The sequence below is a fragment of the Bufo bufo genome, chromosome 6 (assembly GCF_905171765.1).
Source record: "Bufo bufo chromosome 6, aBufBuf1.1, whole genome shotgun sequence".
Classification (NCBI taxonomy): Eukaryota; Metazoa; Chordata; class Amphibia; order Anura; family Bufonidae; genus Bufo; species Bufo bufo.
In genome coordinates, this window is record NC_053394.1 from 298,049,504 (window position 1) to 298,073,378 (window position 23,875).

At 43.5% G+C, this 23,875-nt stretch overlaps 1 protein-coding gene across 1 annotated transcript; it reads left to right on the forward strand.

The window, feature by feature from the left end:
* Positions 1-346: 346 nt before the first annotated feature.
* LOC121005687 (keratin, type I cytoskeletal 14-like) lies at positions 347-6,017 on the forward strand. Its single transcript, XM_040438462.1, has 8 exons — positions 347-529; positions 675-757; positions 2,471-2,627; positions 3,935-4,093; positions 4,180-4,305; positions 4,575-4,789; positions 5,636-5,748; positions 5,932-6,017. The coding sequence occupies exons 1-8, from the start codon at positions 362-364 to the stop codon at positions 6,015-6,017; spliced, it is 1,107 nt and encodes a 368-aa protein (XP_040294396.1). The 5' UTR covers positions 347-361.
* Positions 6,018-23,875: the final 17,858 nt, after the last annotated feature.

Sequence of the window (23,875 nt, forward strand, 5' to 3'; positions counted from 1 at the left end):
CAGAGGCAGTTCTGGTGGATATGCTGGTGGTTCTAGTGGAGGCTATGGGAGCAGTGCCAGTGGAAATGGCAGTGGTTCTAGTGGACAACGAGTAAGCTTTAGTGTTAGCTCCAGCAGTACCTCAAGAAGTGGAGGTGGAAGCTTCAGTGGTGGTTTACGATCAACAGGTGGGTATTCTAATAGAAGCTCAGGTGGGAGACAAGGTTTTAGCTGTGGTTTCAGTGGTGTTTCTGGAAATGGAGGCTTTGGTGGTTTTAGTGGAAGTTCAATTGGTGGACAACGAGGAGATTTTAGCACAGACTCACTTAGTGGCTTCTTAAAAGAAGGAGATGGTCTTCTTCAGGCAGGAGAAAAGGAAACCATGCAGAATCTAAATTCTCGTTTGTCTGTCTATATGGATGAGGTTAAAGCTTTAGAAGACTCAAATTTAGAACTTGAGAATAAAATCAGACACTGGTATGAAACACACAAACCTAAAAAAGTTGACAATAGCAAACATTACAAGACCATTGAAGATCTCAAAAACAAGGTAATTGCTCTGCCAAACCTATTTGTCTTGCTACTTTTGTGGTAAAAGCTAATATACAAGCTGTTGGGGTTGAAATAAATTTGGGAAGTTAATAGATATGCATTTTCTTTACTATACGTTGAACTTAAATAATTTTTTACCATAGATCATGCATGCTACTATGGATAAGAATGAACTCACTGTGAAGGTTGACAACGCCAGGATGGCAGCTGATGACTTCAGAGTGAAGTAAGTCATATATATATTAGGAATCTATACTACTAAATAGCTTTTAAATTAATTAAGAGAAGAATACACAATCGGGAACTGTTACCCATAGCAAGCACGCAACCAGATTCCCTCTCTAATATCCATATGGCTCTTTATAATATAACCTCACTGTCCTAATTAGCTGATACAGTCAATTTATATGAGATTGAGGGTTGTCTAGAATTGGAAAAACATGTGTTATATTGCAGTTCCGTTTTATTGAAGTGAACGAGGCTGAGCTGTGATCTTTCACACAACCTGTCTCTACGAATGCAGCCATTCATTTTCTAATCCTGGACACAGGGGCTATAAAAAAATTCATGTGTGTCATGCTCCACCCCCTCAGGCCTTGGACTAGGTATAACTTAGTTGTGCCTGGAGTATTTCTTTAAGAAAAAACACTGCTCCTGAAATTTAGATGACAAGTCCTCTGAAAGCCCCTACTTCTAGTCCATATTCTTGCCCTATTACAAACGCTATGCATAAAGTTTACATGTGGGTATTCTCCTTTTTAGATTTCAGTTTATGTTTGTAAGGAAATTAGATTGTCAATAGTGTCCAATTCCATGAAGATGGGGATGGTAAACTGAAAGGGAACAATGCAATACTTCATTTTAGTTCTAAAAGATGGGTGGACCTCATTTGTAAAAACGGATACATGAAATTCTTACCCATATAATAATTGACACCGTCTGAAAGCATCACTGATCTTGAGTGCTGTAGTAAAATAACTAAGTATAGATCGCCACCTGCTGGTCTTTTTCCAGATATGCAAAAACAAATAAATTTTTCAAGCAAACTTTGTAAATGATTTATTTCAAGGCTAATTGTACAATATACTAATTTGGTAATATGATTGTTACTGCAATATATATTTGTTTTGTGTTATATTCATCCACATATCACTTAGCAAATTATATTACTTGAAAACACAGATCTATGGTAAGGCCAAGCTGAAAGCAGGCAAATTAACTACAGTATTTGGACAGTCTCCACATAGCTGATTCTCCTTAAATAACTCTCCATATGATGGAGTACTTCCAGTATGTCTCCATACACAGCGGGTTCCTTTAAGGAGATTCAGCACTCTGCCACATTCAAGGGATCACACCCAGCCAGCCAGAATCTTACACAGTATTGATGAGGGGCAAGCACCTCGAAACAGCTGTCTATGGATGGATATCTGGCCTTTGTCAATTCCCAAGGCTTGTTGGACAGTTGGATTTTGACTCATAGCGAGTCACTTCCAAGAGGTGGCAATAGGGAGATGGTAATTAGGAGATAGCTCTTTGCATAAAGGACACCAAAGAAATAATTCCTGTGTCATGCACTGTTGTCTCAGACCCTACACTAGGAAGGACAGCCCGAAGTGTTAAGGTACCTTCTGACGCAGCAGGTTTCGTTGCAGAAATTTCAGCTGTTTAAAATCAGTTCCATTCATCCATTCTTTTGGCAGCAAGCACATGGATTTCTATATGCTCTCTCCAGATGTATGAAACTGATTTTCAGTCTCAGATATTTTCTGCAACAAAATCTGCCACAAGTGAGGGAACCTTTACTGTTGCCTTTACGGGAAATGATCGTAAAGCTCTACTGTTATACAGCATCTGTGATAGTCTGTTAAAACCAGAGGATAGCCAAAGTTCACCCCTTATAGTGACAGCAAAAAACTCTATGACATATATTTTCAAGGTATGAGAGTGAGCTCCACATGCACCACAGTGTACAATCGGACATTGAAGGATTACGTAAAGTTCTGGATGAACTGACTCTGGAAAGGTCTAGTCTTGAGAGTCAAGTTGAGATTTTAAGAGAAGAAATGGCTTGTACCAAGAAAAACCATGAGCAGGTAAGAAAATCACGAACATGTTTTGCATTCTTTCATGAAACAGCACCAATTTTGTCCATTGGCAAAGTTTGAATCTTAAGAAAATATACCGTCTTTCCCCGAAAATAAGACATCCCCCGAAAATAAGACCTACCTCTAGTTTTGCCTATCGCTGTAATATAAGGCATCCCCCCGAAAATAAGGCCTCCCCGATAATAAAGCATCCCCCGAAAATAAGGCCTCCCCGATTATAAAGCATCGGCCGAACATACCGTAATGCCTCCCCGATTATAAAGCATCCGCCGAACATACCGTAATGCCTCCCCGATTATAAAACATCCGCCGAACATAATGACTCCCCGATTATAAAGCAAGCCACCCCAGAATGTAAGGAGCTCACTGATTGGCCGCCGCCAGGACAAGCTGCCGCCTTCTTCCGCCCGCTGCTTGCTCTGCCCTGATGGAGTCTCACAACTTGGCTGGCACGGACATACAGGGGACGGGGTGACAGGTAGGGGGGGGGGGATATCTGATGGAAGGTGGGGGATGTCTGGTGAAGATGGGGGGGGGAGACTAAAAACGGTAATTAAAATGACACAGGGTGATCAGAGGGGGGAATCAAAATGACACAGGGTGGGGAGGGGGATCATTTAAAATGACACAGGGGGGTCAGAGGGGGGAATCAAAATGACACAGGAGGATCAGAAGGGGGTACTAAAATGTTATAGTAATCCCCCCCCCCTCTGATTCTCCTGTACCATTTTGATTCCCCCTTCTGATCCCCCTGTGTCATTTTAAGTGATCCCCCTCCCCACCCTGATACCCCTGTGTCATTTTGCTTCCCTTCTCTGATCACCCTGTGCCATTTTAAGTGATCCCCCTCCCCACCCTGATTTTCTTTTTTTTTTGTTCAACAATAAATGTGTACCGTATTTTTCTTCATGGAAAAATAAGACATCCCCTGAAAATAAGACCTAGCGCATCTTTTGGAGCAAAAATTAATATAAGACACTGTCTTATTTTCGGGGAAACAGGGTAGGTAAGCTGCAATACCAAATTTTCTGACACTCATTGAACACTTGGATGAATCAACAGTAAGGTAGCATATGCTATAGTGTGTACATCCTTTCTTCATAAACAAGAATTTGTACATGTGAGTATGCAATCTCTAGTCCATTTGACCACTAGAGCAGTAGATATCCAGATCTTAAATCTCAATGCCAGCTAGGTTGTACAGTAGTTGCTTTGACACCATGATTAATAATGAATGCATTCGTTTTCTACTTGTATATGGATATATATGCCTAACCTGTCAACCCCATGTGTAGGAGATAAAAAGCTTGCAAGGACAAACCGGTGATGTCAGCGTACAATTGGACGCTGCTCCAGGCATCAACATCCTTAAAGTTCTTAATGATATGAGGGCTGAATATGAAGAACTAGCAGAAGAAAATCGTAGAAAAGCAGAGCAAGACTTCAACCAAAAGGTGTGTTAGATATTTCCTCCAATGTTTGACTGAAAATAAATTTCCCTGTCTTACACTGCTGTTACTTTTTGTCTATGTTATTTAAGATTTTCGAACTGAGCAACGAGATTTCTTGTAGTAGCGCAGAAATTGAAACTGGCAAGTCGGAGGTTACTGAAATGAGACGTTATATGCAGACTATGGAAATAGACCTCCAAAGTCAACATGCTATGGTAATATAAATATTATCTATCTATCTATCGCAAATGTGCCATTTATAAAATTGTATCTGTAGCATGGAGACTGTACTGATGGAGTTGATGTACATCAAGGTCATCAAGACTAAACATGTTACATCATAGGACTATTATGGTTCTGTAAAATGAAATGTACAGTATACATAGATATACTATATTTGCATTATCAGTAATCTAATGGTAGGTGGGAGTAGAAGTAATTTTGTTCCACTGGAATAACTAATCTGAACATTTTCCTTAACTAGAAAAGTTCTTTGGAGAACACATTGGCTGAGACTCAGTGTCGCTATGCATCCCAACTGGCTCAGATTCAACAAATGGTCTCCAACTTTGAGGAGCAATTAGCTCAAGTGCGTAATGATATGGAGAATCAATCTTGTGAATACAATATACTTCTGGACATCAAGACCAGGCTGGAAAATGAGATAGATATGTACTGCCGTCTGTTGGAAAAAGGAAGGTAAGGAAAAAATATGTACCCTTACTGCTATAATACTTTGCTTCCACAAATGAAATGATTATTTTGTCTAGATGTTGAGGTTCAATGCAAACTTTAAACCTAAAACAATGTACATAAACAACTCAAGATTTATAGAGAGGTTAAAATCCTCCATGGTACCCTTTCCAGGATTTTAAGGATTTTAGAGTCATGAGCTTGACTTTCCCCAATTCTTTCTATTCGGTATAAAAGAAAAAGAAGACATCACCCTTGTGTTTGCATCTGTTCCATTGCTTGCACATGTTGTGGACCCTAAGGACAGGGGAAGGCCAACACAATAGCAAATGGCCCATAGATCAAGCCTGATATAGATCATCACATCCCCAGGACCCATATCATCTGCAGAGGCTTCATCAATGGTACCTATGTCCTTGGACCATATCAGAGATGAGCAAATCTATTCATTATAATCAAAATTCAACCCGAATGTTTAAAAAAAATCTGATTTGGTAGAAGAATAACAAAGAGATAATTTCGAAGCGTTTGAAGTACTTTTGATTCAGGTAGAATCAATTCATACCGAAAATTGAATTTTTTGGCCGATTCAGACTAATCAAAGCAAATCAAATTTTAGGACACTTGTTCATCTCTAGACCACAACTTGGTGAAAGCTCTCATCAGTACAATGGTTTAACTCAATGGTTTGGCCAAAATAAGGACAGCTAGAATTTTAAATCTGCTTTGGGGGCCTTCTGATTAACAGATATCCAATAACTTCAGACTTCCTTCCTTGGAGGTCAAAGAACCATGATCTACTGATAATGAAATGGATCAATGTTGTGTTTAAACATACATTATTTTCTGCAGTTATTCAAGCAGTGGATTAGGTAGTGGTTCAAGCAGCCGGTCAGGCAGTGGTTCAAGCAGAGATGAATGGTCTTCAAGACAAAATGAAAGATATGATTCATCATCAATGACAGGTAATTGTGAAGTTGACATCACTGTGACATTTCGGCTGGAGAATGTGTTTATGCATGGTTGACTATAGACACGCCATAAGTACCTTATCTTATATCCAATCTTGGAACCTATTTCTCTGTTTTTATGACCAGTGAGTGATTTTCCCAATTAGCTTATATGTATTTTCATTTTTTTTTTTTCAGATCCCCAAAAAAAAAAAATTGTGACCAAAATCACAGAGGAGAGACAGGACGGGAGATTGGTCTCAACCAAAATAGACAAGATCTAGCAGAAGATGTAACAAAGAAGGAGTCCATGGCTATCTTCCTTTTGCAAGAAAATTATTTCAAACATCTACAACTTTTATCTTCTATCAGCTTTTAGGCAATACCTCATTTGAGACATCCTGGCTTTATACTAATGTCTAATGTAGCTTTTTACTGTATTTTGTTATGGATCAGACAATTATATTTATGCCAAGAATTATAGCCTTAAAGGGGTATTCCGGTTAGCATAAATATAACTTATGTTTTAGACTAATCATCATCAATAATTACCTAATATAATGTAAATTTTAAATATTTACCGTTTAGTAGTTATAAAAGTAGTTTTCTTCCTCTGCTACCCACTGGGTTTCCTCATAAATTACCATGGCATCGACCTGTAGTTCTGAGCCTTTGTTAGGTCGAGCATGCTCAGTGTGTTGCTATCAATTCTCTAGCTAAATGTCTTGTGAAACAAAGGGATTGTTAGTGTGCTGGTGATTGGTGAGTAGAGGAGGTGTGACCGGACTGTAATATCAGGCAGCCAATCAATGAACATCAACACTCACAGCAGGAAAGCTAGGGATTGTGGGGATTGTAGTTTTATGAGGGAAGATCAGGCGCCATGATATCTCAATGTGTTGCAGGCTCACACAGGAGCTAGACAAATGGATTGCAAGGTAAATTGAAACTCTGGTTATATGTATAGGTATTGGTTCTGGTTGGGTCACAGATTGCAGCCTTAATGAAGTTTTTCAAAAATTAAGTTACTTTGCCGGAATACCCCTTTAAAATTTAAATTATGTTACAGTAACACTCCAGGTAAAACTGGTAGACTTTTGCCCAGTACAGGGCCCAAAGGGGTGAGACATGAGACTCACATAGTGTTTCAAAGAACACAAAAGAAAGAATACTGGTGTCATTCTCCACCCTCTTAGGCCCAACATGAGGCAGGACACTGTATATAAGTACTACCTGGAGTGCTCCTTTAAGCTTGCAGTTACAAATATGATTTCATTGTCTTAGGGGATTCCATTCTATCTCTCACAGGAATTGTCTAGTTTGCTATGCAATATTCTATAATATTCATACTTTTTCCATGTACTTTTTTCACATCTCGCACTGGCTGAATTTTCTTTTTGTCAATAAACACTATTCTGTGCAATTACAATGATTCTGTGTTCTTTGGACCAGCTGTCCTTTCACTCACATTAAGACACATTGTGGAAGAATGCCAGCTACCCTCTGCTCTTGTACTTTCAGAAATGATTGCTAGGATTTAACCAAATTGGCTTCATTATGATTACTTAGTCACAGTATTCTGCATTTTGATCCTGAGCAACATACAAGAGTATGGGGGCCAATACAACTGAATGAGCACATTACTGGCCCTTTAAAATCTATGGAGAGGAAGAACACAAGTTCACCCCACGCTTCTCTCAAGCACAGGATCTATAGGCCTCTCATAATTATTAATGGTGAGTGCTCTAGAGGTCAGACCTAACCTAACCTAACCTATATGATGAACAGGCTATAAAAGTAAAAATAAATAAATAATTGTTGTGGGACAACCCATTTTTGTACGAAAGCTGTGATCAGCTGATTTCCCCAGTTGATGGACCTGCTAGTCTCATACTTGAAGGTTGGCTTGAGCTAATCGACCTTCGGATCATAGATCCGAAGTCAATTCGTTCAAATACCTTGATTTTAATGCTGTTTCATTAAAAGTTGTGTGAGATTTTGGTGAATTACTACTGTATTCATATCTGTGTCTATGAAAACAATTTAACCCCTTAACGCAAAATGCCGTGCATGGATGCTGTGCCAGAACGCAGTCCGCCGTACTTGCACAGCGGACTGATCGGGCAGCTCCTGCACCCGCCCGATCACTGCAGGGGTCCGGCAGTCCCTGGTAGCCGGGCCCCTGCTGTATCCGCCGACATTGCTGTTTACAGCAATGCCGGCGGATTAAACCCTTCTATGACGTGGTCAGCGCTGGCCGCAACATAGAGGTGGTTTGCGGCGGGTGAAGGAGCTCATTGGGTCCCCGTGCTGCTGTGACGTGGGACCTGATGTGTGACAAGGCAGCCCGATGCCAGGCAGAGGCTGCCCAATGCCTTGCACAGCCTGGGGACCTACCTTCTATGGGTGCCCAGGAGATCCAGCCTCAGGCTGGGTCTCCTAGGCAACCTGTTAGTGTATCACTCAGTGTAATCCACTAACAGGGAATGCATTACAATACAGATGCATTGTAATGCAATGCAGAGGGGATCAGACCCCAAAAGTTGAAGTCCCAGAGTGGGACAGAAATAAAGTTTAAAAAAAAAATAAAGAAAAGTGTTTTCAATGAAAAAAAATAAAGTTTCAGGTTAAAAAAAGAAAAAACGCCCCTTTCCCCTGATTTTATAAAAGAAAAAAGAAAAAAAAATGAAAAAACGCACATATTAGGTATCACCGCGTCCATAATGACCGGCTCTATAAATATTTCACATGATCTACGCCATCCGATAGACACCATAAAAAATAAAATAAAAAAGCAATTTTTGTCATCTTACATCACTAAAAGTGCAACACTAAGGCCCCTTTCACACGAGCGAGTATTCCGCGCGGATGCGATGCGTGAGGCGAACGCATTGCACCCGCACTGAATACTGACCCATTCATTTCTATGGGGCTGTTCACATGAGCAGTGATTTTCACGCATCACTTGTGCGTTGCATGAAAATCGCAGCATGCTCCTCTTTGTGCGTTTTTCACGCAACGCAGGCCCCATAGAAGTGAATGAGGTTGCGTGAAAATCGCAAGCATCCGCAAGCAAGTGCGGATGCAGTGCGATTTTCACACACGGTTGCTAGGAGACGATCGGGATGGAGACCCGATCATTATTATTTTCCCTTATAACATGGTTATAAGGGAAAATAATAGCATTCTGAATACAGAATGCATAGTAAAATAGGGATGGAGGGGTTAAAAAATAAAATAATAATAATTTAACTCACCTTAGTCCACTTGATCGCGTAGCCGGCATCTCCTTGTGTCTCCTTTGTTGAATAGGACCTGTGGTGAGCATTAAATACAGTTACAGGACCTTTGATGACGTCACTTCGGTCATCACATGGTACGTCACATGATCTTTTACCATGGTGATGGATCATGTGATGACCGGAGTGACGTCATCAAAGGTCCTGGAATGAATGCTCACCACAGGTCCTGTTCAGCACAGAAGGACACAGACGAGATGCCGCAGCGCCAGCAAGTGGACTAAGGTGAGTTAAATTTTTTATTTATTTTTTGTAACCCCCTCCAGCGCTATTTTACTATGTATTCTGTATTCAGAATGCTATTATTTTCCCTTATAACCATGTTATAAGGGAAAATAATAGAATCTACAGAACACCGATCCCAAGCCCGAACTTCTGTGAAGAAGTTCGGGTTTCGGTACCAAACACATGCGATTTTTCTCACGCGAGTGCAAAACGCATTACAATGTTTTGCACTCGTGCGGAAAAATCGCGGGTGTTTCCGTAACGCACCCGCACATTTTCCCGAAACGCCCGTGTGAAAGGGGCCTAAGCGATCAAAAAGGCGTATGCCTCCCAAAATAGTACCAATCTAATCATCACCTCATCCCGCAAAAATTAGCCCCTACCTAAGATAATTGCCAAAAAAAAAGATGTCTCTCAGACTATGGAGACACAAAAAATGTATACATATTAGCAGGGCCGGTTCTAGGTGAAATGGGGCCCTGGGGCGAAAAACAATAAGGGGCCCCCCCCACCTCCAAATGCACATTTCTCCAGTCCAACTGACTCCAAACAGAACCAGGGCGGGCTAGTACACTGGCACGGGTGAGATGGTGCCTGGGATGGATCCGATCCAGTTTAATAAACCAACCTACCAGTAACTGGCCCCCTCTCCCCCCCAAATGCAAATTTCTCCAGTCCAACTGTCCAAACAGAACCAGGGCGGGCTAGTATACTGGCACGGGTGAGATGGTGCCTGGGATGGATCCGATCCAGATCTCACCCATCCCAGTGCCAGTATACTAGCCCGCCCTGGTTCTGTTTTGACAGTTGGACTGGAGAAATGTGCATTTGGGGGGTGTGAGGTGGCCAGTTACTGGTAGGTTGGTTGATTAAACTGGGTCGGATCCATCCCAGGCACCATCTCACCCGTCCCAGTGCCAGTATACTAGCCCGCCCTGGTTCTGTTTGGACAGTTGGACTGGAGAAATGTGCATTTGGGGGGAAGGGGGCAGTTACTGGTAGTACAAATAACTGCCCCCCCCCCCCCCCCAAATGCACATTTCTCCAGTCCAACTGACTCCAAACACAAACAGAACCAGGGCCGCAGGGCGGGCTAGTAGTACACTGGGACGGCTTGGACGGGTGAGATGGTGCCTGGGACTAAGTAAGTCAGTGAGTGGGAAACTGGGAATGGATGGATGGATCATCATGGATCCGATCCAATTTAATTAACAACAAAATAATATAACCAATGAACCTACCAGACAGTCAGTGGAAGTTTGGAACTTGGCTGGGGGCTGGCTGCCTTCTGACTGTGGGCGGCGGGCCTTCCCTGGCGCTGCTGGCAGAGTCAGACTGGGCTCTGGGCTGTGGCTGGCTGGCTGCCAATAGCGCTTGCTTGCTTTGCATCCAAGTTCTCTGCTCTGGGCGGGGGGGGCGGAGCCTGTGGCAACGTACGTCAGCCAGACACTAGACGTGCCTGCCTGTGCCGTGCATGCCGCTGCTCCAGTCTCGAATCTCTTAAAGAGACAAGCAGCGGCAGCGCAGCGCAGGCACAGTCAGCGGCCGCCGGCGCCCGGCGGGGGGCCCCTCCACTCCAGACTACTCCAGCCCAGTTAGTTTTAATTACATTACTGCGGCGCGGCGCCGGCCCGTCTCCAGACCACACAGGCACACAATAGAATTATAGATAATATAGTAGTTGCGGCCGGGCCGGCGCTGGGGGCCCCTAAGGAGTCGGGGGCCCTGGGGCAATTGCCCCCCTTGCCTCTATGGTAGCGCCGGCCCTGCATATTAGGTATCGCCGTGTCCTTAACAACATGCTCTATAAAAATATCACATGAAAAAAAAAAAAAAACGCTGTCAAAAAAGCCATTTTTTGTCACCTTACATCACAAAAAGTGTAATAGCAAGCGATCTAAAAGTCATACGCACCCCAAAATTGTACTAATCAAATTGTCATCTCATCACGCAAAAATTATACCCTACCTGAGACAATCGCCCAAAAAAGAAAAAAAACTATGGCTCTCAGACTATTTTGACAATAAAACATGATTTTGTTTTTGTTTCAAGAATAATATTAGTGTATAAAAGTTAAATAAATAAAAAAAGTATACATATTAGGTATCCCCGCATCCGTAAAAACCTCTATAAAAACATCACATGATTTAACCCCTCAGATGAACACCGTAAAAAAATAAAAAAATGTATACGTGTCAAAAAGCCATTTTGTCACCTTACATCACAAAAAGTGTAATTCCAAGTGATCAAAAAGTCATATGCACCATAAAATAGTACTAAAAAACGATTTTTTTTCAAAGCTATTTTGTCACCTTACATCACAAAAATTGTCATAGCAAGCGATCAAAAAGTCATACACACCCCAAAACGTGCCAATCAAACCATCACCTCATCCTGCAAAAATGATACCCTACCTAAGACAATTGCTCAAAAAAAAAAAAAAAACTATGGCTCTCAGACTATGGAGACACTAAAACATGATTTTTTTGTTTGTTTCAAACAGATATTATTGTGTAAAACTTAAATAAATACAAAAGTACACATATTAGGTATTGCCAGATCCATAACGACGTAACGACCTGCTCTATAAAAATATCACATGACCTAACCCCTCAGATGAACACCTTAAAAAATTAAAATTAAACGTTGTAAAAAAAGCCATTTTTTTGTCACCTTACATCAATAAAAGTGTAATACCAACCGATCAAAAAGTCATATGCACCCTAAAATAGTACCAATCAAACCGTCATCTCATACCGAAAAAAATTAGCCCCTACATAAGACAGTCGCCAAAAAAATTTAACAAATATGGCTTTCAGAATATGAAGACACTAAGGCTACTTTCACACTAGCGTTCGGGGCGCTTGTGAGCTCCGTTTGAAGGGGCTCACAAGCGGCCCCGAACGCATCTGTCCAGCTACCAATGCATTCTGAGTGGATGCGGATCCGCTCAGAATGCATCAGTCTGGCACCGTTTGTCCTCCACTCAGCAAGCGGACACCTGAACGCTGCTTTCAGCGTTCGGGTGTCCGCCTGGCCGTGCGGAGGCAAACGGATCAGTCCAGACTTACAATGTAAGTCAATGGGGACGGATCCGTTTGAAGATGACACAATATGGCTCCATTTTCAAACGGATCCGTCCCCCATTGACTTTCAATGTAAAGTCTGGACGGATCCGTCTGAACTACTTTCACACTTAGAATTTTTTTTAAACTATAATGCAGACGGATCCGTTCTGAACGGATCCAAACGTCTGCATTATAGGAGCGGATCCGTCTGTGCATTGTTTTATTTACATTTGGCCGTTAAGACCATCAGGGTCCCTAAGCTGACACGTGTTAATTAATTATAAAATATAGCATTTATTACTTGTCCTTAAAATAAATCAATTAGAACTCTACTATTAAAATTATCAGCGATGTCTGCCTGCCTAATGTTTATAATAGCAACATAGTGTCTGATTATTGAGTACGTCCTCTGGATGGCACTATATACGTGTGGCTATGTCTCTCATTGCTCTCGTTATTACAGCATCTTTCTGCTTACATGATGCACGCTGTTATTTCCACAGCCTTCTACTTGCTACCATAACTGCCTTCCTAGTCTGTACTCCTATCAATATATCTTCCAGATGTTATTGCAGGCCAGGCAAAGACTGGCTAAGGGCCCTTTCACACTTGCGTTGTTGGGATCCGGCGTGCACTTCCGTTGCCGGAGGTGCCCGCCGGATCCAGAAAAACGCAAGTGTACTGAAAGCATTTGAAGACGGAACCGTCTTCCAAATGCTTTCAGTGTTACTATGGCACCCAGGACGCTATTAAAGTCCTGGTTGCCATAGTAGGAGCGGGGAGCGGGGGAGCAGTATACTTACAGTCCGTGCGGCTCCCGGGGCGCTCCAGAATGACGTCAGAGCGCCCCATGCGCATGGATGACGTGATCCATGCGACACGTCATCGATGAGCGTGGGGCGCCCTGATGTCACTCTGAAGCGCCCAGGGAGCCGCACGGACGGTAAGTATACTGCTCCCCCGCTCCCCACTACACTTTACCATGGCAAACAGGACTTTAGCGTCCTGGCAGCCATGGTAACCATTCAGAAAAAGCTAAATGTCGGCTCCGGCAATGCGCCGAAACGACGTTTAGCTTAAGGCAGGATCCGGATCAATTCAATGCCTTCCAATGGGCATTAATTCCGGATCCGGCCTTGCGGCAAGTGTTCTGGATTTTTGGCCGGAGCAAAAAGCGCAGCATGCTGCGGTATTTTCTCCGACCAAAAAACGTTCCGTTCCGGAACTGAAGACATCCTGATGATTCCTGAACGGATTTCTCTCCATTCAGAATGCATTAGGATAATCCTGATCAGGATTCTTCCGGCATAGAGCCCCGACGACGGAACTCTATGCCGGAAGACAAGAACGCAGGTGTGAAAGAGCCCTAAAACACTAATATCACTCGCTGCCCCCCGACATGTTTCGCCTACCAGGCGTCTTCAGGAATTTGGGCAGTGGTCCATTGCCCAAAGAGATAAAAGCTTCTATTGCAGACAGTAGTAACTACATAAATACCTAAGCACTGAGCTCCCCCTGGTGGTGACTGAAGGCAGACCATTTTGTAATGTGAAGGAATGAAGTGATTTAGAGGGGGGGGAGTTATCAATGTATTTATGCCAGTTGTCTGGTATGAATACAGTACATTAAGAAATATGCTGTTCAGACTGAGCACCATACTTTTGAACTGCCTGTACCACTTTTTCTGACATAGAAGTCGGATAAAGTGGATGAGAACAGTGGTGACTTTTCCTCCCCCCCCCCTTTTTTTTATTACAATTTCTTTTACGTAACAAAATAAAAATCATAAATTTGTCAGAAATCTTGGGAGCATTGCACTTTGCGTTCAGCTTTGTCTGGGACTGTTTGATGCCTGTATAATGGAAGACTGGGTGAGGCAAGGGGCCCATACAATGTTTTACAATGGGATCTTATAAGATTTGTTTATGCCCCTGCTCCACAGATAGGCTACCTAGACATCCCATTCTGAATAGTAGTTAGTTATGTAGCTCACATTTTGTTCCCGTGATTAGTGTTGATCGCGAATATTCTAATCGCTAATTTTTATCGCGAATATTGGCATTTCAAGAATTCGCGAAGATGTAGAATATAGTGCTATGTATTCGTAATCGCAAATATTCTAGATTTTTTTTTTTCATCAGTAACCTCCCTTCATGCTTGTGGGCCAATGAGAAGGCTGCAATATCTTTGTCAGAGCTTAGCAACATCCCTTGCAACCAATAGGAAAGTTGCCTACCCCTTACTATATAAGAAACTCCCCAGCAGCCATTTTCTGCTGTTTTTTTGCAGTTCTGAGAGAGAGAGCAGTGACATTGCTGTGCTCTGTGCTTTCATCTGGATCCTGTTCCTTATCCAATTACATTAGATAGTTAGTTAGCTCATATATATATAATACAGATAGTTAGTGGGAGATAGTCAGTGTAGGTTATATCCTGATATAGTGTAGCTGATAGGTTCCAGTGCAGGGTGTTAGGTAGTGTGATAGGAATTACTGTTTCTCTGCTGACCATACATACATGCTACAGACATTGTGCTGTGATGTCACCAATCAGTAATACCTACTCAGACCTGATAAAATGTGAAGTTGCATGTATTGTGCAAAAAATATTCGCATCATTAGTGCCGATTTGCACAATCGCAAATATAATGACTGGAGATCACAAATTCTAGAATTCGCGAATATATTGCGAATATTATGCGAAAAATTAGCAAAAACGAATATTGCCTATGCCGCTCATCACTACCCATGATGACTTCAGAGTTTAACTCCAGTGCGCTAAGCAACCTCTTTGGCAGCCACTATCAATTCCCCCCATTTCAATCAACCTACTCTGCACCTAAATAATGCAGTAGACCTCCAGCTCAATTGTCACAGAGGTCAATATGAGCTATAGGCACAAGACATATATGTTCTCTCCTATTGGCGTCAAAAACTCCCCTTTTATCAGCACCTCAATAACTATGCCAGCGTGATAGTGTGGCCGGCCGCCATCCCTGTTCTGACCAGGTCCTTCCTGGGCACATCCAGCTTCTTAGTGGCTGGCATCCAAGAATATTGGTGCTAACTACTGCAGCCTGTAATGGCAGCGTGGCAGGGCATCGCAACTCACTATGTGAACAACATGCAAAACAAGAACATCCAAAACAACAGTATAGACATTTACCTGCCTGTACAGAAAGCAAATCCAAATTCAACTACTGAGAAGTCTTTCTGCTAACTAATCTGTCCAGTTTAAAGAGCTTTCCTTCTCCCCTGGAAGACATCACATTATCCTGTTTACTTTCTCCCCTTCTTGTTTTGTTGAATACATAACTTTATTGATACACAAGCCTGGCTGCACTGCACAGAGATGAGTCACAGGCTGGCCACGCCCCCACACTGCTCTGTCTGCAGCAGCTACTCCATCTATAACTCCTGTGTCCATCTTTCTGCACCCAGACAGAAATCTGCTTCTCACTCAGTGTCTAAATCCCATCACTGACCATTCACAGGCTCTTCCCTCACCATCTCCAGAGTGTGATAAACAGCTGGAATCAGCAAGCACATCCAAACACATCTGTATCTAATCCTATCCTGTGTGATACAGCCTGCTGAGCTGTGTATCTAAACTCATCACTAATCGTCCACGGGCTCTTCCCTCACCATCTCAGGGATCTCGAGTCTCCCGGAGGTTCAGGGAGTCTCCCGCTATTAGAAAGCGGCTCCCTGACACCCCATGTGAAACAATATATACTGATAGCAGAGCAGAGAGATAAGAGAAGTGACAGGACAGAGTTTAGATTACAGGTTGAATTAACCCTTTAGGGTCAAATTGGCTTCTCAAGGAGATAAATATGTTAAAGGCATCCCTTCTTCTGTCTCATTCAGTAGCTATATAACTATTGAGAGAGATGTATTTTTTTTTAAATACATTTACACATTTAACCCTCCATTTTAATTATATTATTTACCCCAGTGTTAAATTCACCCCCCTGGATGCTTGTTTTTTTCCTACAGTGGGGTAGATAATTACACACAGGGTTTTAAAGAACAAACTTCCTGACTCAGACCAAGAGCCAACTCAGCGAGTCAGCAAGTGAATGGAAGCATCCGCGCATGCGCATTGCGCAACCTAAGCTTCGGTTCACTTGCTTCTCGTCAGCTCAGCGAATGAACCGAAGATTCGATTCATGAATCGGTTCATTTGAATGTACTGATTCAAATGAACCGATTCATGTGAAAGATCCGAACTTCCCATCTCTAGTTTAGTCGCAGTAAACCTTTCCGGCAACCTGTAGCAGTGTCCCCTTCTCGGCGCGTGCGCACAGTGCAAGAAGAAGCCGGTGCCAGCAGTCCGCAACGGCGCATCAGGCTGAGCCTGTGCGCACGCGCGGGATCTCAAAGCGGGAGGGAGGGAGAGGGCGAGGCGGCACTGAGGAGTAGACGGCGGCGCTGGGCACGAACGGCGATGCGTGCGGCCGGGCACCATGCATCCACAGACCTCCCCTGCTTGGGCACCTTAATTCAATGATTGACAGGTTAGTAAAACCAGTTTTTCCCCAGAATAAAGCCACAAATAGCTTTTATAAGGCCACCTTGGAAATCAGAATGCTACCCTGGACATGAGCATATGTTTAGCTCACAGGGCTTATAGGTGGTGACAGAATCCCTTTAACCACTTGCCATCTGGGCCATTTGCCCCCTTCCTGACCAGGCCTAATTTTGCAAATATGACATATCTCACTTTATGTGGTAATAACTTTGGAACGCCTTTATTTATCCAAGTCATTCAGAGATTGTTTTCTCGTGACACATTGTACTTCATGATAATCATAAATTTGAGTCAAAATATTTCACCTTTATTTATGAAAAAATCCCAAATTTACCCCAAAATTTCAAAAATTCGCAATTTTCTAAATTTCAATTTCTCTGCTTTTAAAACAGAAAGTGATACCTCATAAAATATTTGTTACTTAACATTCCCCATATGTCTAATTTATGTTGGCATCATTTTGGAAATGTCATTTTATTTTTTTAGGACGTTAGAAGGCTTAGAAGTTTAGAAGCAATTCTTCAAATTTTTAAGAAAATTGCCAAAACCCACTTTTTAAGGACCAGTTCAGGTCTGAAGTCACTTTGTGGGGCTTACATAGTGGATACCCCCATAAATGACCCCATTGTAGAAACTACACCCCTCAAGGTATTCAAAACCGATTTTACAAACTTTGTTAACCCTTTAGGCGTTCCACAAGAATTAAAGGAAAATGGAGATCAAATTTTTTAATTTTAATCCAATTTTTTCTTTAACACATCGATGGTTAACAGCCAAACAAAACTCAATATTTATTACCCAGATTCTGCGGTTTACAGAAACACCCCACATGTGGTCATAAACTGCTGTATGGGCACACGGCAGGGCGCAGAAGAAAAGGAACTCCACATGGTTTTTAGATGCCATGTCCCATTTGAAGCCCCCTGATGCACCCTTACAGTAAAAACTCCCAAGAAGTGACCCCATTTTGGAAACTAGGGGATAAGGTGCCAGTTTTATTAGTACTATTTTTGGGTACATATGATTTTTTGATGCAAGGTGACAAAAATTGCTTGTTTTGACACCGTTTTTTTTTTTTTTTTTACGGTGTTCACCCGAGGGGTTAGGTCATGTGATATTTTTATAGAGCTGGTTTTTACAGACGCGGCAATACCTAATATGTATACTTTTTTTTATTTGTTTCACTTTAACACATTAATAGCATTTTTGAAACCAAAAAAAATATGTTTTAGTGTCTCCATGTTCTAAGAGCTATAGTTTTTTTATTTTTTGAGAGATTTTCTTATGTAGGGGCTCATTTTTTGCGGGATGAGGTGACGGTTTTATTGGTACCATTTTGTGGGACATACGCGTTTTTGATCACTTGGTGTTGCACCTTTTGTGATGTAAGGTGACAAAAATTGCTTGTTTTGACACAGTTTTTTTTTGGTTTTTTTTACGGTGTTCACCCGAGGGGTTAGTTCATGTGATATTTTTATAGAGCTGGTTTTTACGGACGCGGCAATACCAAATATGTCTATTTTATTTTATTTTTTCTATTTTTTAATAATTTTTTTTATTCCTTACTTGGGGACTTTTTTTTTTTTACATGTGAAACTTTTTTTTATTTTATTTTTTCAACCCTTTATTTTTTATTTTTTATTTTACACTTTTCGTCCCCCATAAGGTCATACAAGACCTCTGGGGGACATTTGCTTCACTTTTTCTTTTTTTTTTTCACTGTTGATTTCTCCTGTAACTGGGGCTGACATAGTAGCCCCAGTTACAGGACAAATGCACCCCCAGAGAGGCTGTACAGCATAATACTGTGCTGTACAGCCTCAGTGCAGGGCTGATCGAGGTCTCTGAGAGACCTCACACAGCTCCTGCACACTCCGGTCATGGCGGTCACATGACCGCCGGGCCGGAACAGGAAGCACATAGCGCTTCCTGCTCTGCATACACAGCGCTCGGTGAGCGCTGTGTATGCAGCGATCCAGAAGGCAGGGACACCTGGGCACTGTCCCTGCCTTGTCTTAGGGTTGCCCTGCTGTCACTGACAGCGGGCAACCCGATCAGCAGCTGCACGATTAGCGTGCAGCTGCGATTTCTGAAAGGACGTTTTAAAACGTGCTTTCAGAAATAGACGTCCACCCATAGGACGTTTATATCCTATGGGCGGACGAGAGGAGGTTAATCATATACATATGATAATTTGGGGCAGGGTAATGAGCCCAGTCCTCCACACCATAGAGCAAAGTGTGCAGATACTGCATATGTTTGGAAAATGTAATAAAAAGTTTGTGAAAGAAAAAAAAAGAAAACCTCCCTGAAATGAGACGTGCACCTCCTTGAAATGAGTTTTTGCAGGTTGGGATGTCTGCCATCTCCAGAGTGTCATAAACAGCTGGAATCGGCAAAACACGTCCAAACACATCGGTATCCAATCCTAACATGTATGTGTGCCTGATACAGAGCCTGTTGTGTGCGATACTGTCTGCTGAAGTGTGTATCTAATCCCATCTTCTATGATACAGCCTTCTGAGCTGTGTATCTAATTCCATTTTGTATCATACAACCTGCTGAGCTGTGTATCTAAACCTTTATGCACACGACCGTATCCATTTTGCGATCCACATTTTTTGCAGTCCCATTGAGTTCTATGGATTTGAGATCCTGATTTTGAGGACCAGAATAGGAAATGTTCTATCTCTACTGGAACTGACATACCGATGTAAAAAAAAACACACGGATGGCGTCCATGTGCTTTCCACATCCGTATGTCAGTTTTGTGAAAGATACAACAACATGTCCTATTCCGGTCCATATAATGCAGATCTAAAACCCATAGAACTCAATGGGACTGCAAAAAAAATGTGAATCGCACACGGACAGTAACCTTATTTAGTGGATCCGCAACTTGCAGACCGCAAAACCGAAACAGTTCTGTGCACGAGCGCTATCACTTTTACTCAGCACCCATAACAATGACATCCACAGTGCCCCAATATCAGTGACGTCCACGGTGCCCGCATAACAGTGACGTCCACAGTGCTCCCATAAGTGTCATCCACACTGATCCCATAACAGTGACATCCACAGTATTCCCGTAACAGTGTCATCCACAGTGCCCCCATAACAGTGACATCCACAGTGCCCCCATAACAGTGACATCCACAGTGCTCCCATAACAGTGACCTCCACAGTGCTCCCATAAGTGTCTTCCACACTGCCCCATAACAGTGACATCCACAGCGCCCCCATAACAGTGACATAAACAGTGCCTCCATAACAGTGACATCCACAGAGCCCCTATAATAGTGACATCCACAGTGCCCCTATAACAGTGACATAAACAGTGCCTCCATAACAGTGACATCCACAGAGCTCCCATAACAGTGACATCCACAGTGCCCCTATAACAGTGACATCCACAGAGCTCCCATAACAGTGACATCCACAGTGCCCCTATAACAGTGACATCCACAGCGCCCCCATAACAGTGCCATCCACAACGCCCTCATCACAGTGACATCCACAGCGCCCTCATAACAGTGACATCCACAGCGCCCCCATAACAGTGACATCCACAGCGCCCCCATAACAGTGACATCCACAGCGCCCCCATAACAGTGACATCCACTGTGCCTACATAACAATGACATCCACAGCGCCCTTATAACAGTGCCATCCACAGTGCCCCCATAACAGTGCCATCCACAGTGCGTCCATAACAGTGCCATCCACAGTATTCCCATAAGTGTCATCCACAGTGCCCCCATAACAGTGCCATCCACAGTGTTCCCATAGCAAAAACATCAATGGTGCCCCCACAACAGTGACGTTCACGGTGCCCCCATAACAGTGATCCCATAAGTGTCATCCACACTGCCCCCATAACAGTGACATCCACAGTATTCCAATAACAGTGACATCCACAGTGCTCCCATAAGTGACATCTACACTGCCCCTATAACAGTGACATCCACACTGCCCCTAAAACAGTGACATACACAGTGCCCCCATAACAGTGACATCCACAGCGCCTCTATAACAGTGACATCCACAGTGCCCCTATAACAGTGACATCCACAGCGCCTCCATAACAGTGAAATCCACAGCGCCCCCATAACAGTGACATCCACAGCGCCCCCATAACAGTGACATCCACAGCGCCCCCATAACAGTGACATCCACAGTGCGTCCATAACAGTGACATCCACAGCGTCCCCCATAACAGTGACATCCACAGTATTCCCATAGCAGTGTCATCCACAGTGTTCCCATAACAGTGGCATCCACACTGACCCCATAACAGTGCCATCCACACTGCCCCCATAACAGTGCCATCCACATTGCCCCATAACAGTGCCATCCACATTCCCCCCATAACAGTGCCATCCACAGTGCGTCCATAACAGTGCCATCCACAGTGCGCCTATAACAGTGCCATCCACAGTACCCCCATTCTGCCATCCATTGCCCTACTTGTTTGCCATCCAGTTCCCCTGTTTGCCATCCAGTGCCCCTGTCTGCCATCCAGTGGCCCTTGTTTGCCATCCAGTGCCCCGCTTTGCCATCCAGTGCCCCGCTTTGCCATCCATTGCCCCCTTGTGAAATCAATTGACCCAATTGTGCCATCCAGCGCCCCCTTTGTGCCATCCAATGCCCCTTTGTGCCATCCATTGCCCCCTTGTGAAATCCTTTTCCCCCATTGTGCCATCTAGTGCCCCCATTGTGCCATCCAGTGCCCTTTTGTGCCATCCAGTGCCCTCTGTTTGCCACTCAAAGTGCCCCCTGGGACATGCACAGCATAGCGATCAGCCTCTGTGGCCGATCGCTATGCTGTCACTCCTGCACAGCGCTTACTGTACATCGCACTGCGCAGGAGTCAGTACAGGCTTCACATAGAAACCTGTACGATACAGACGGCAATCCCGTGCATGCGCACTAGCATTCAGCATAGTGCGCTTGCATGGTAAGTGAGGACAGTCGGGCGGAGATTTCTTTTGCAGGAGGCGGTGACGTCATTTATGACGTTCCGTCTCCTGCTCAAGGCAGGAAGAGAAGACCAGAAGACATGGAAGAACAGAAAATCCATCTGGAGGGACCACGTGACCAGGAAGCAGATCTCAGGAACGGCTACACTGTGGAAGGTAAGTATATCACCAATAATCTTTACTCCATAGGTTAGAAGTTATGAGCCAAAAAAGGTTTAGGCCGGAGAACCCCTTTAAGAAAGCAGGTAACCATCAATAAACTATACGAGTCCATAGTCCACATACAGCTAAAGAGGAGTATATGCTTCAGCCTCATTACCCTGTATAAGATCAGTTATTCTGCCTGGTCCATGCTAGATTTCTAATATTAAACCATAGTAAAACCCCTATAATATGCAACATTGAACTCTGGTCCTAGTGCAGGATACACCCTGTCTGCTGGCATTGGTCTTCAGAGCTCTTCAGGGCATAAGAATGTCACAGATAAACACATCTCTGCAAAAAAATAATTAAGTCTAAGAGATTATAAATCACAGCATGACTTTAGACTTATAATTATAATACTCATTTAGCGCCTGTCAATGTAGATTAGCTAAAGGAGTTTTATGAGATTTAAAGGGAGTCAGTCAGCAGTTTTGACCTTGCTAAACGGCTAACAGCAGTAAGTAGGGGCTGGGAAGAAACATACCTTTTGTGGAGTTTTTATTATAAAGAGTAGGATACACTTTCATTATGCCACATTCTGCTCCTTAAAGGGTTTCTCTAGGTTTTCTTTACAATCTTCCTGTCAGTCTGCTCAGTCTGCCGCTGATGTCACTTCTTCTGCTGCGCTAACTTGATACGGCAGTTCCACTCAGATCCTGGCCGGGTATACATTAAAAGTAGCTAAATGGGAAGATTCAGGAACACGTCAAGTTGGGACCTCTGTAGAAGAGCCCACAGTCTGAGCGCAGCAGAGACAGCAGCATCGGTGGCGCAACAGAGTGGAAAGTGCTGAGCAAACTATCTACCCTCTACAGGTTAGGGCACAGCAAAATTTTCAGAAAAGCCTGGAGAACCCCTTTAAATGCCCTGGAGGCTGAGCTTCACTGTGAAGTATGCTCATTGCATCGAGCTGCTCCGCCAGACCTTCCCTGGGCTCTGAGTAACAAATGTACTGGTCTCCTAGTTGGGTGCTACTGCTGTCCCTCAGAGCACAGGGGGGATGATGTGAAAGATCTCAATGCAAAGAGCAGAACCTGGCAGAATAAAAGCTCATCTTCACACTACTAATGATAATAAAAGCACCACAAAAGGTACGTTAGCACTGATCCCCTAACTTCTGCTGTCAGCAGTTTAGCATAGCCAAAACTGCTGACAGTCTCCCTTTAAAAAAAAAAGTAATCTTTGTTTCTCAGGAACCACACTACTCTGACTTGTGGGCTGTTCATGGAGAAGCTCAGCCTACCCACGTGACCCATGGACTTTGTTTTGGGCAAAAATAAAAGGAAGCACGATTTATCCTAAAGAAGACATCGTCACATGTAAAGGGGCTTTCCAGGATTCCTGTACTGATGAACACTGCAGCCTCTTGACAGTTAACCAAGCACAGCACCATATACTGAATAGCGGCTGTGCTTGGCATTGCAGCTCATTCACCATTACCTATAGGCTATTAATCACCTCCCTGCCCAAGGGGTTTTACGTTAACCCAGGGTGCCCGCCCGCACCCCTGGCCGTCTGGTGCCCAGCGCCGCCTTCCTCACCTCAGCCCCGCCTCCGCAATCCTCCCGTCCCTCTGCTAGATCCGGCGCCTGCGCACCATGGCTCAGCCTGATGCGCCGCGGACTCCTGGCAGAGGCTTCGTTGAGCGAAGTGCGCATGCGCCGCCTGATGCGCATGCGCACTTCGCTTAACGAAGCCGCTGCCAGGAGGTGCGGGCGGGCACCCTTGGTTAACGTAAAACCCCTTGGGCACCTTAGGTAGGTGAGTGACAGCTTATAAAAAACTGTTTTTTTGGCTAATAGAGCCACAAGCAGGTTTAATAAGGGCAGTTTAGG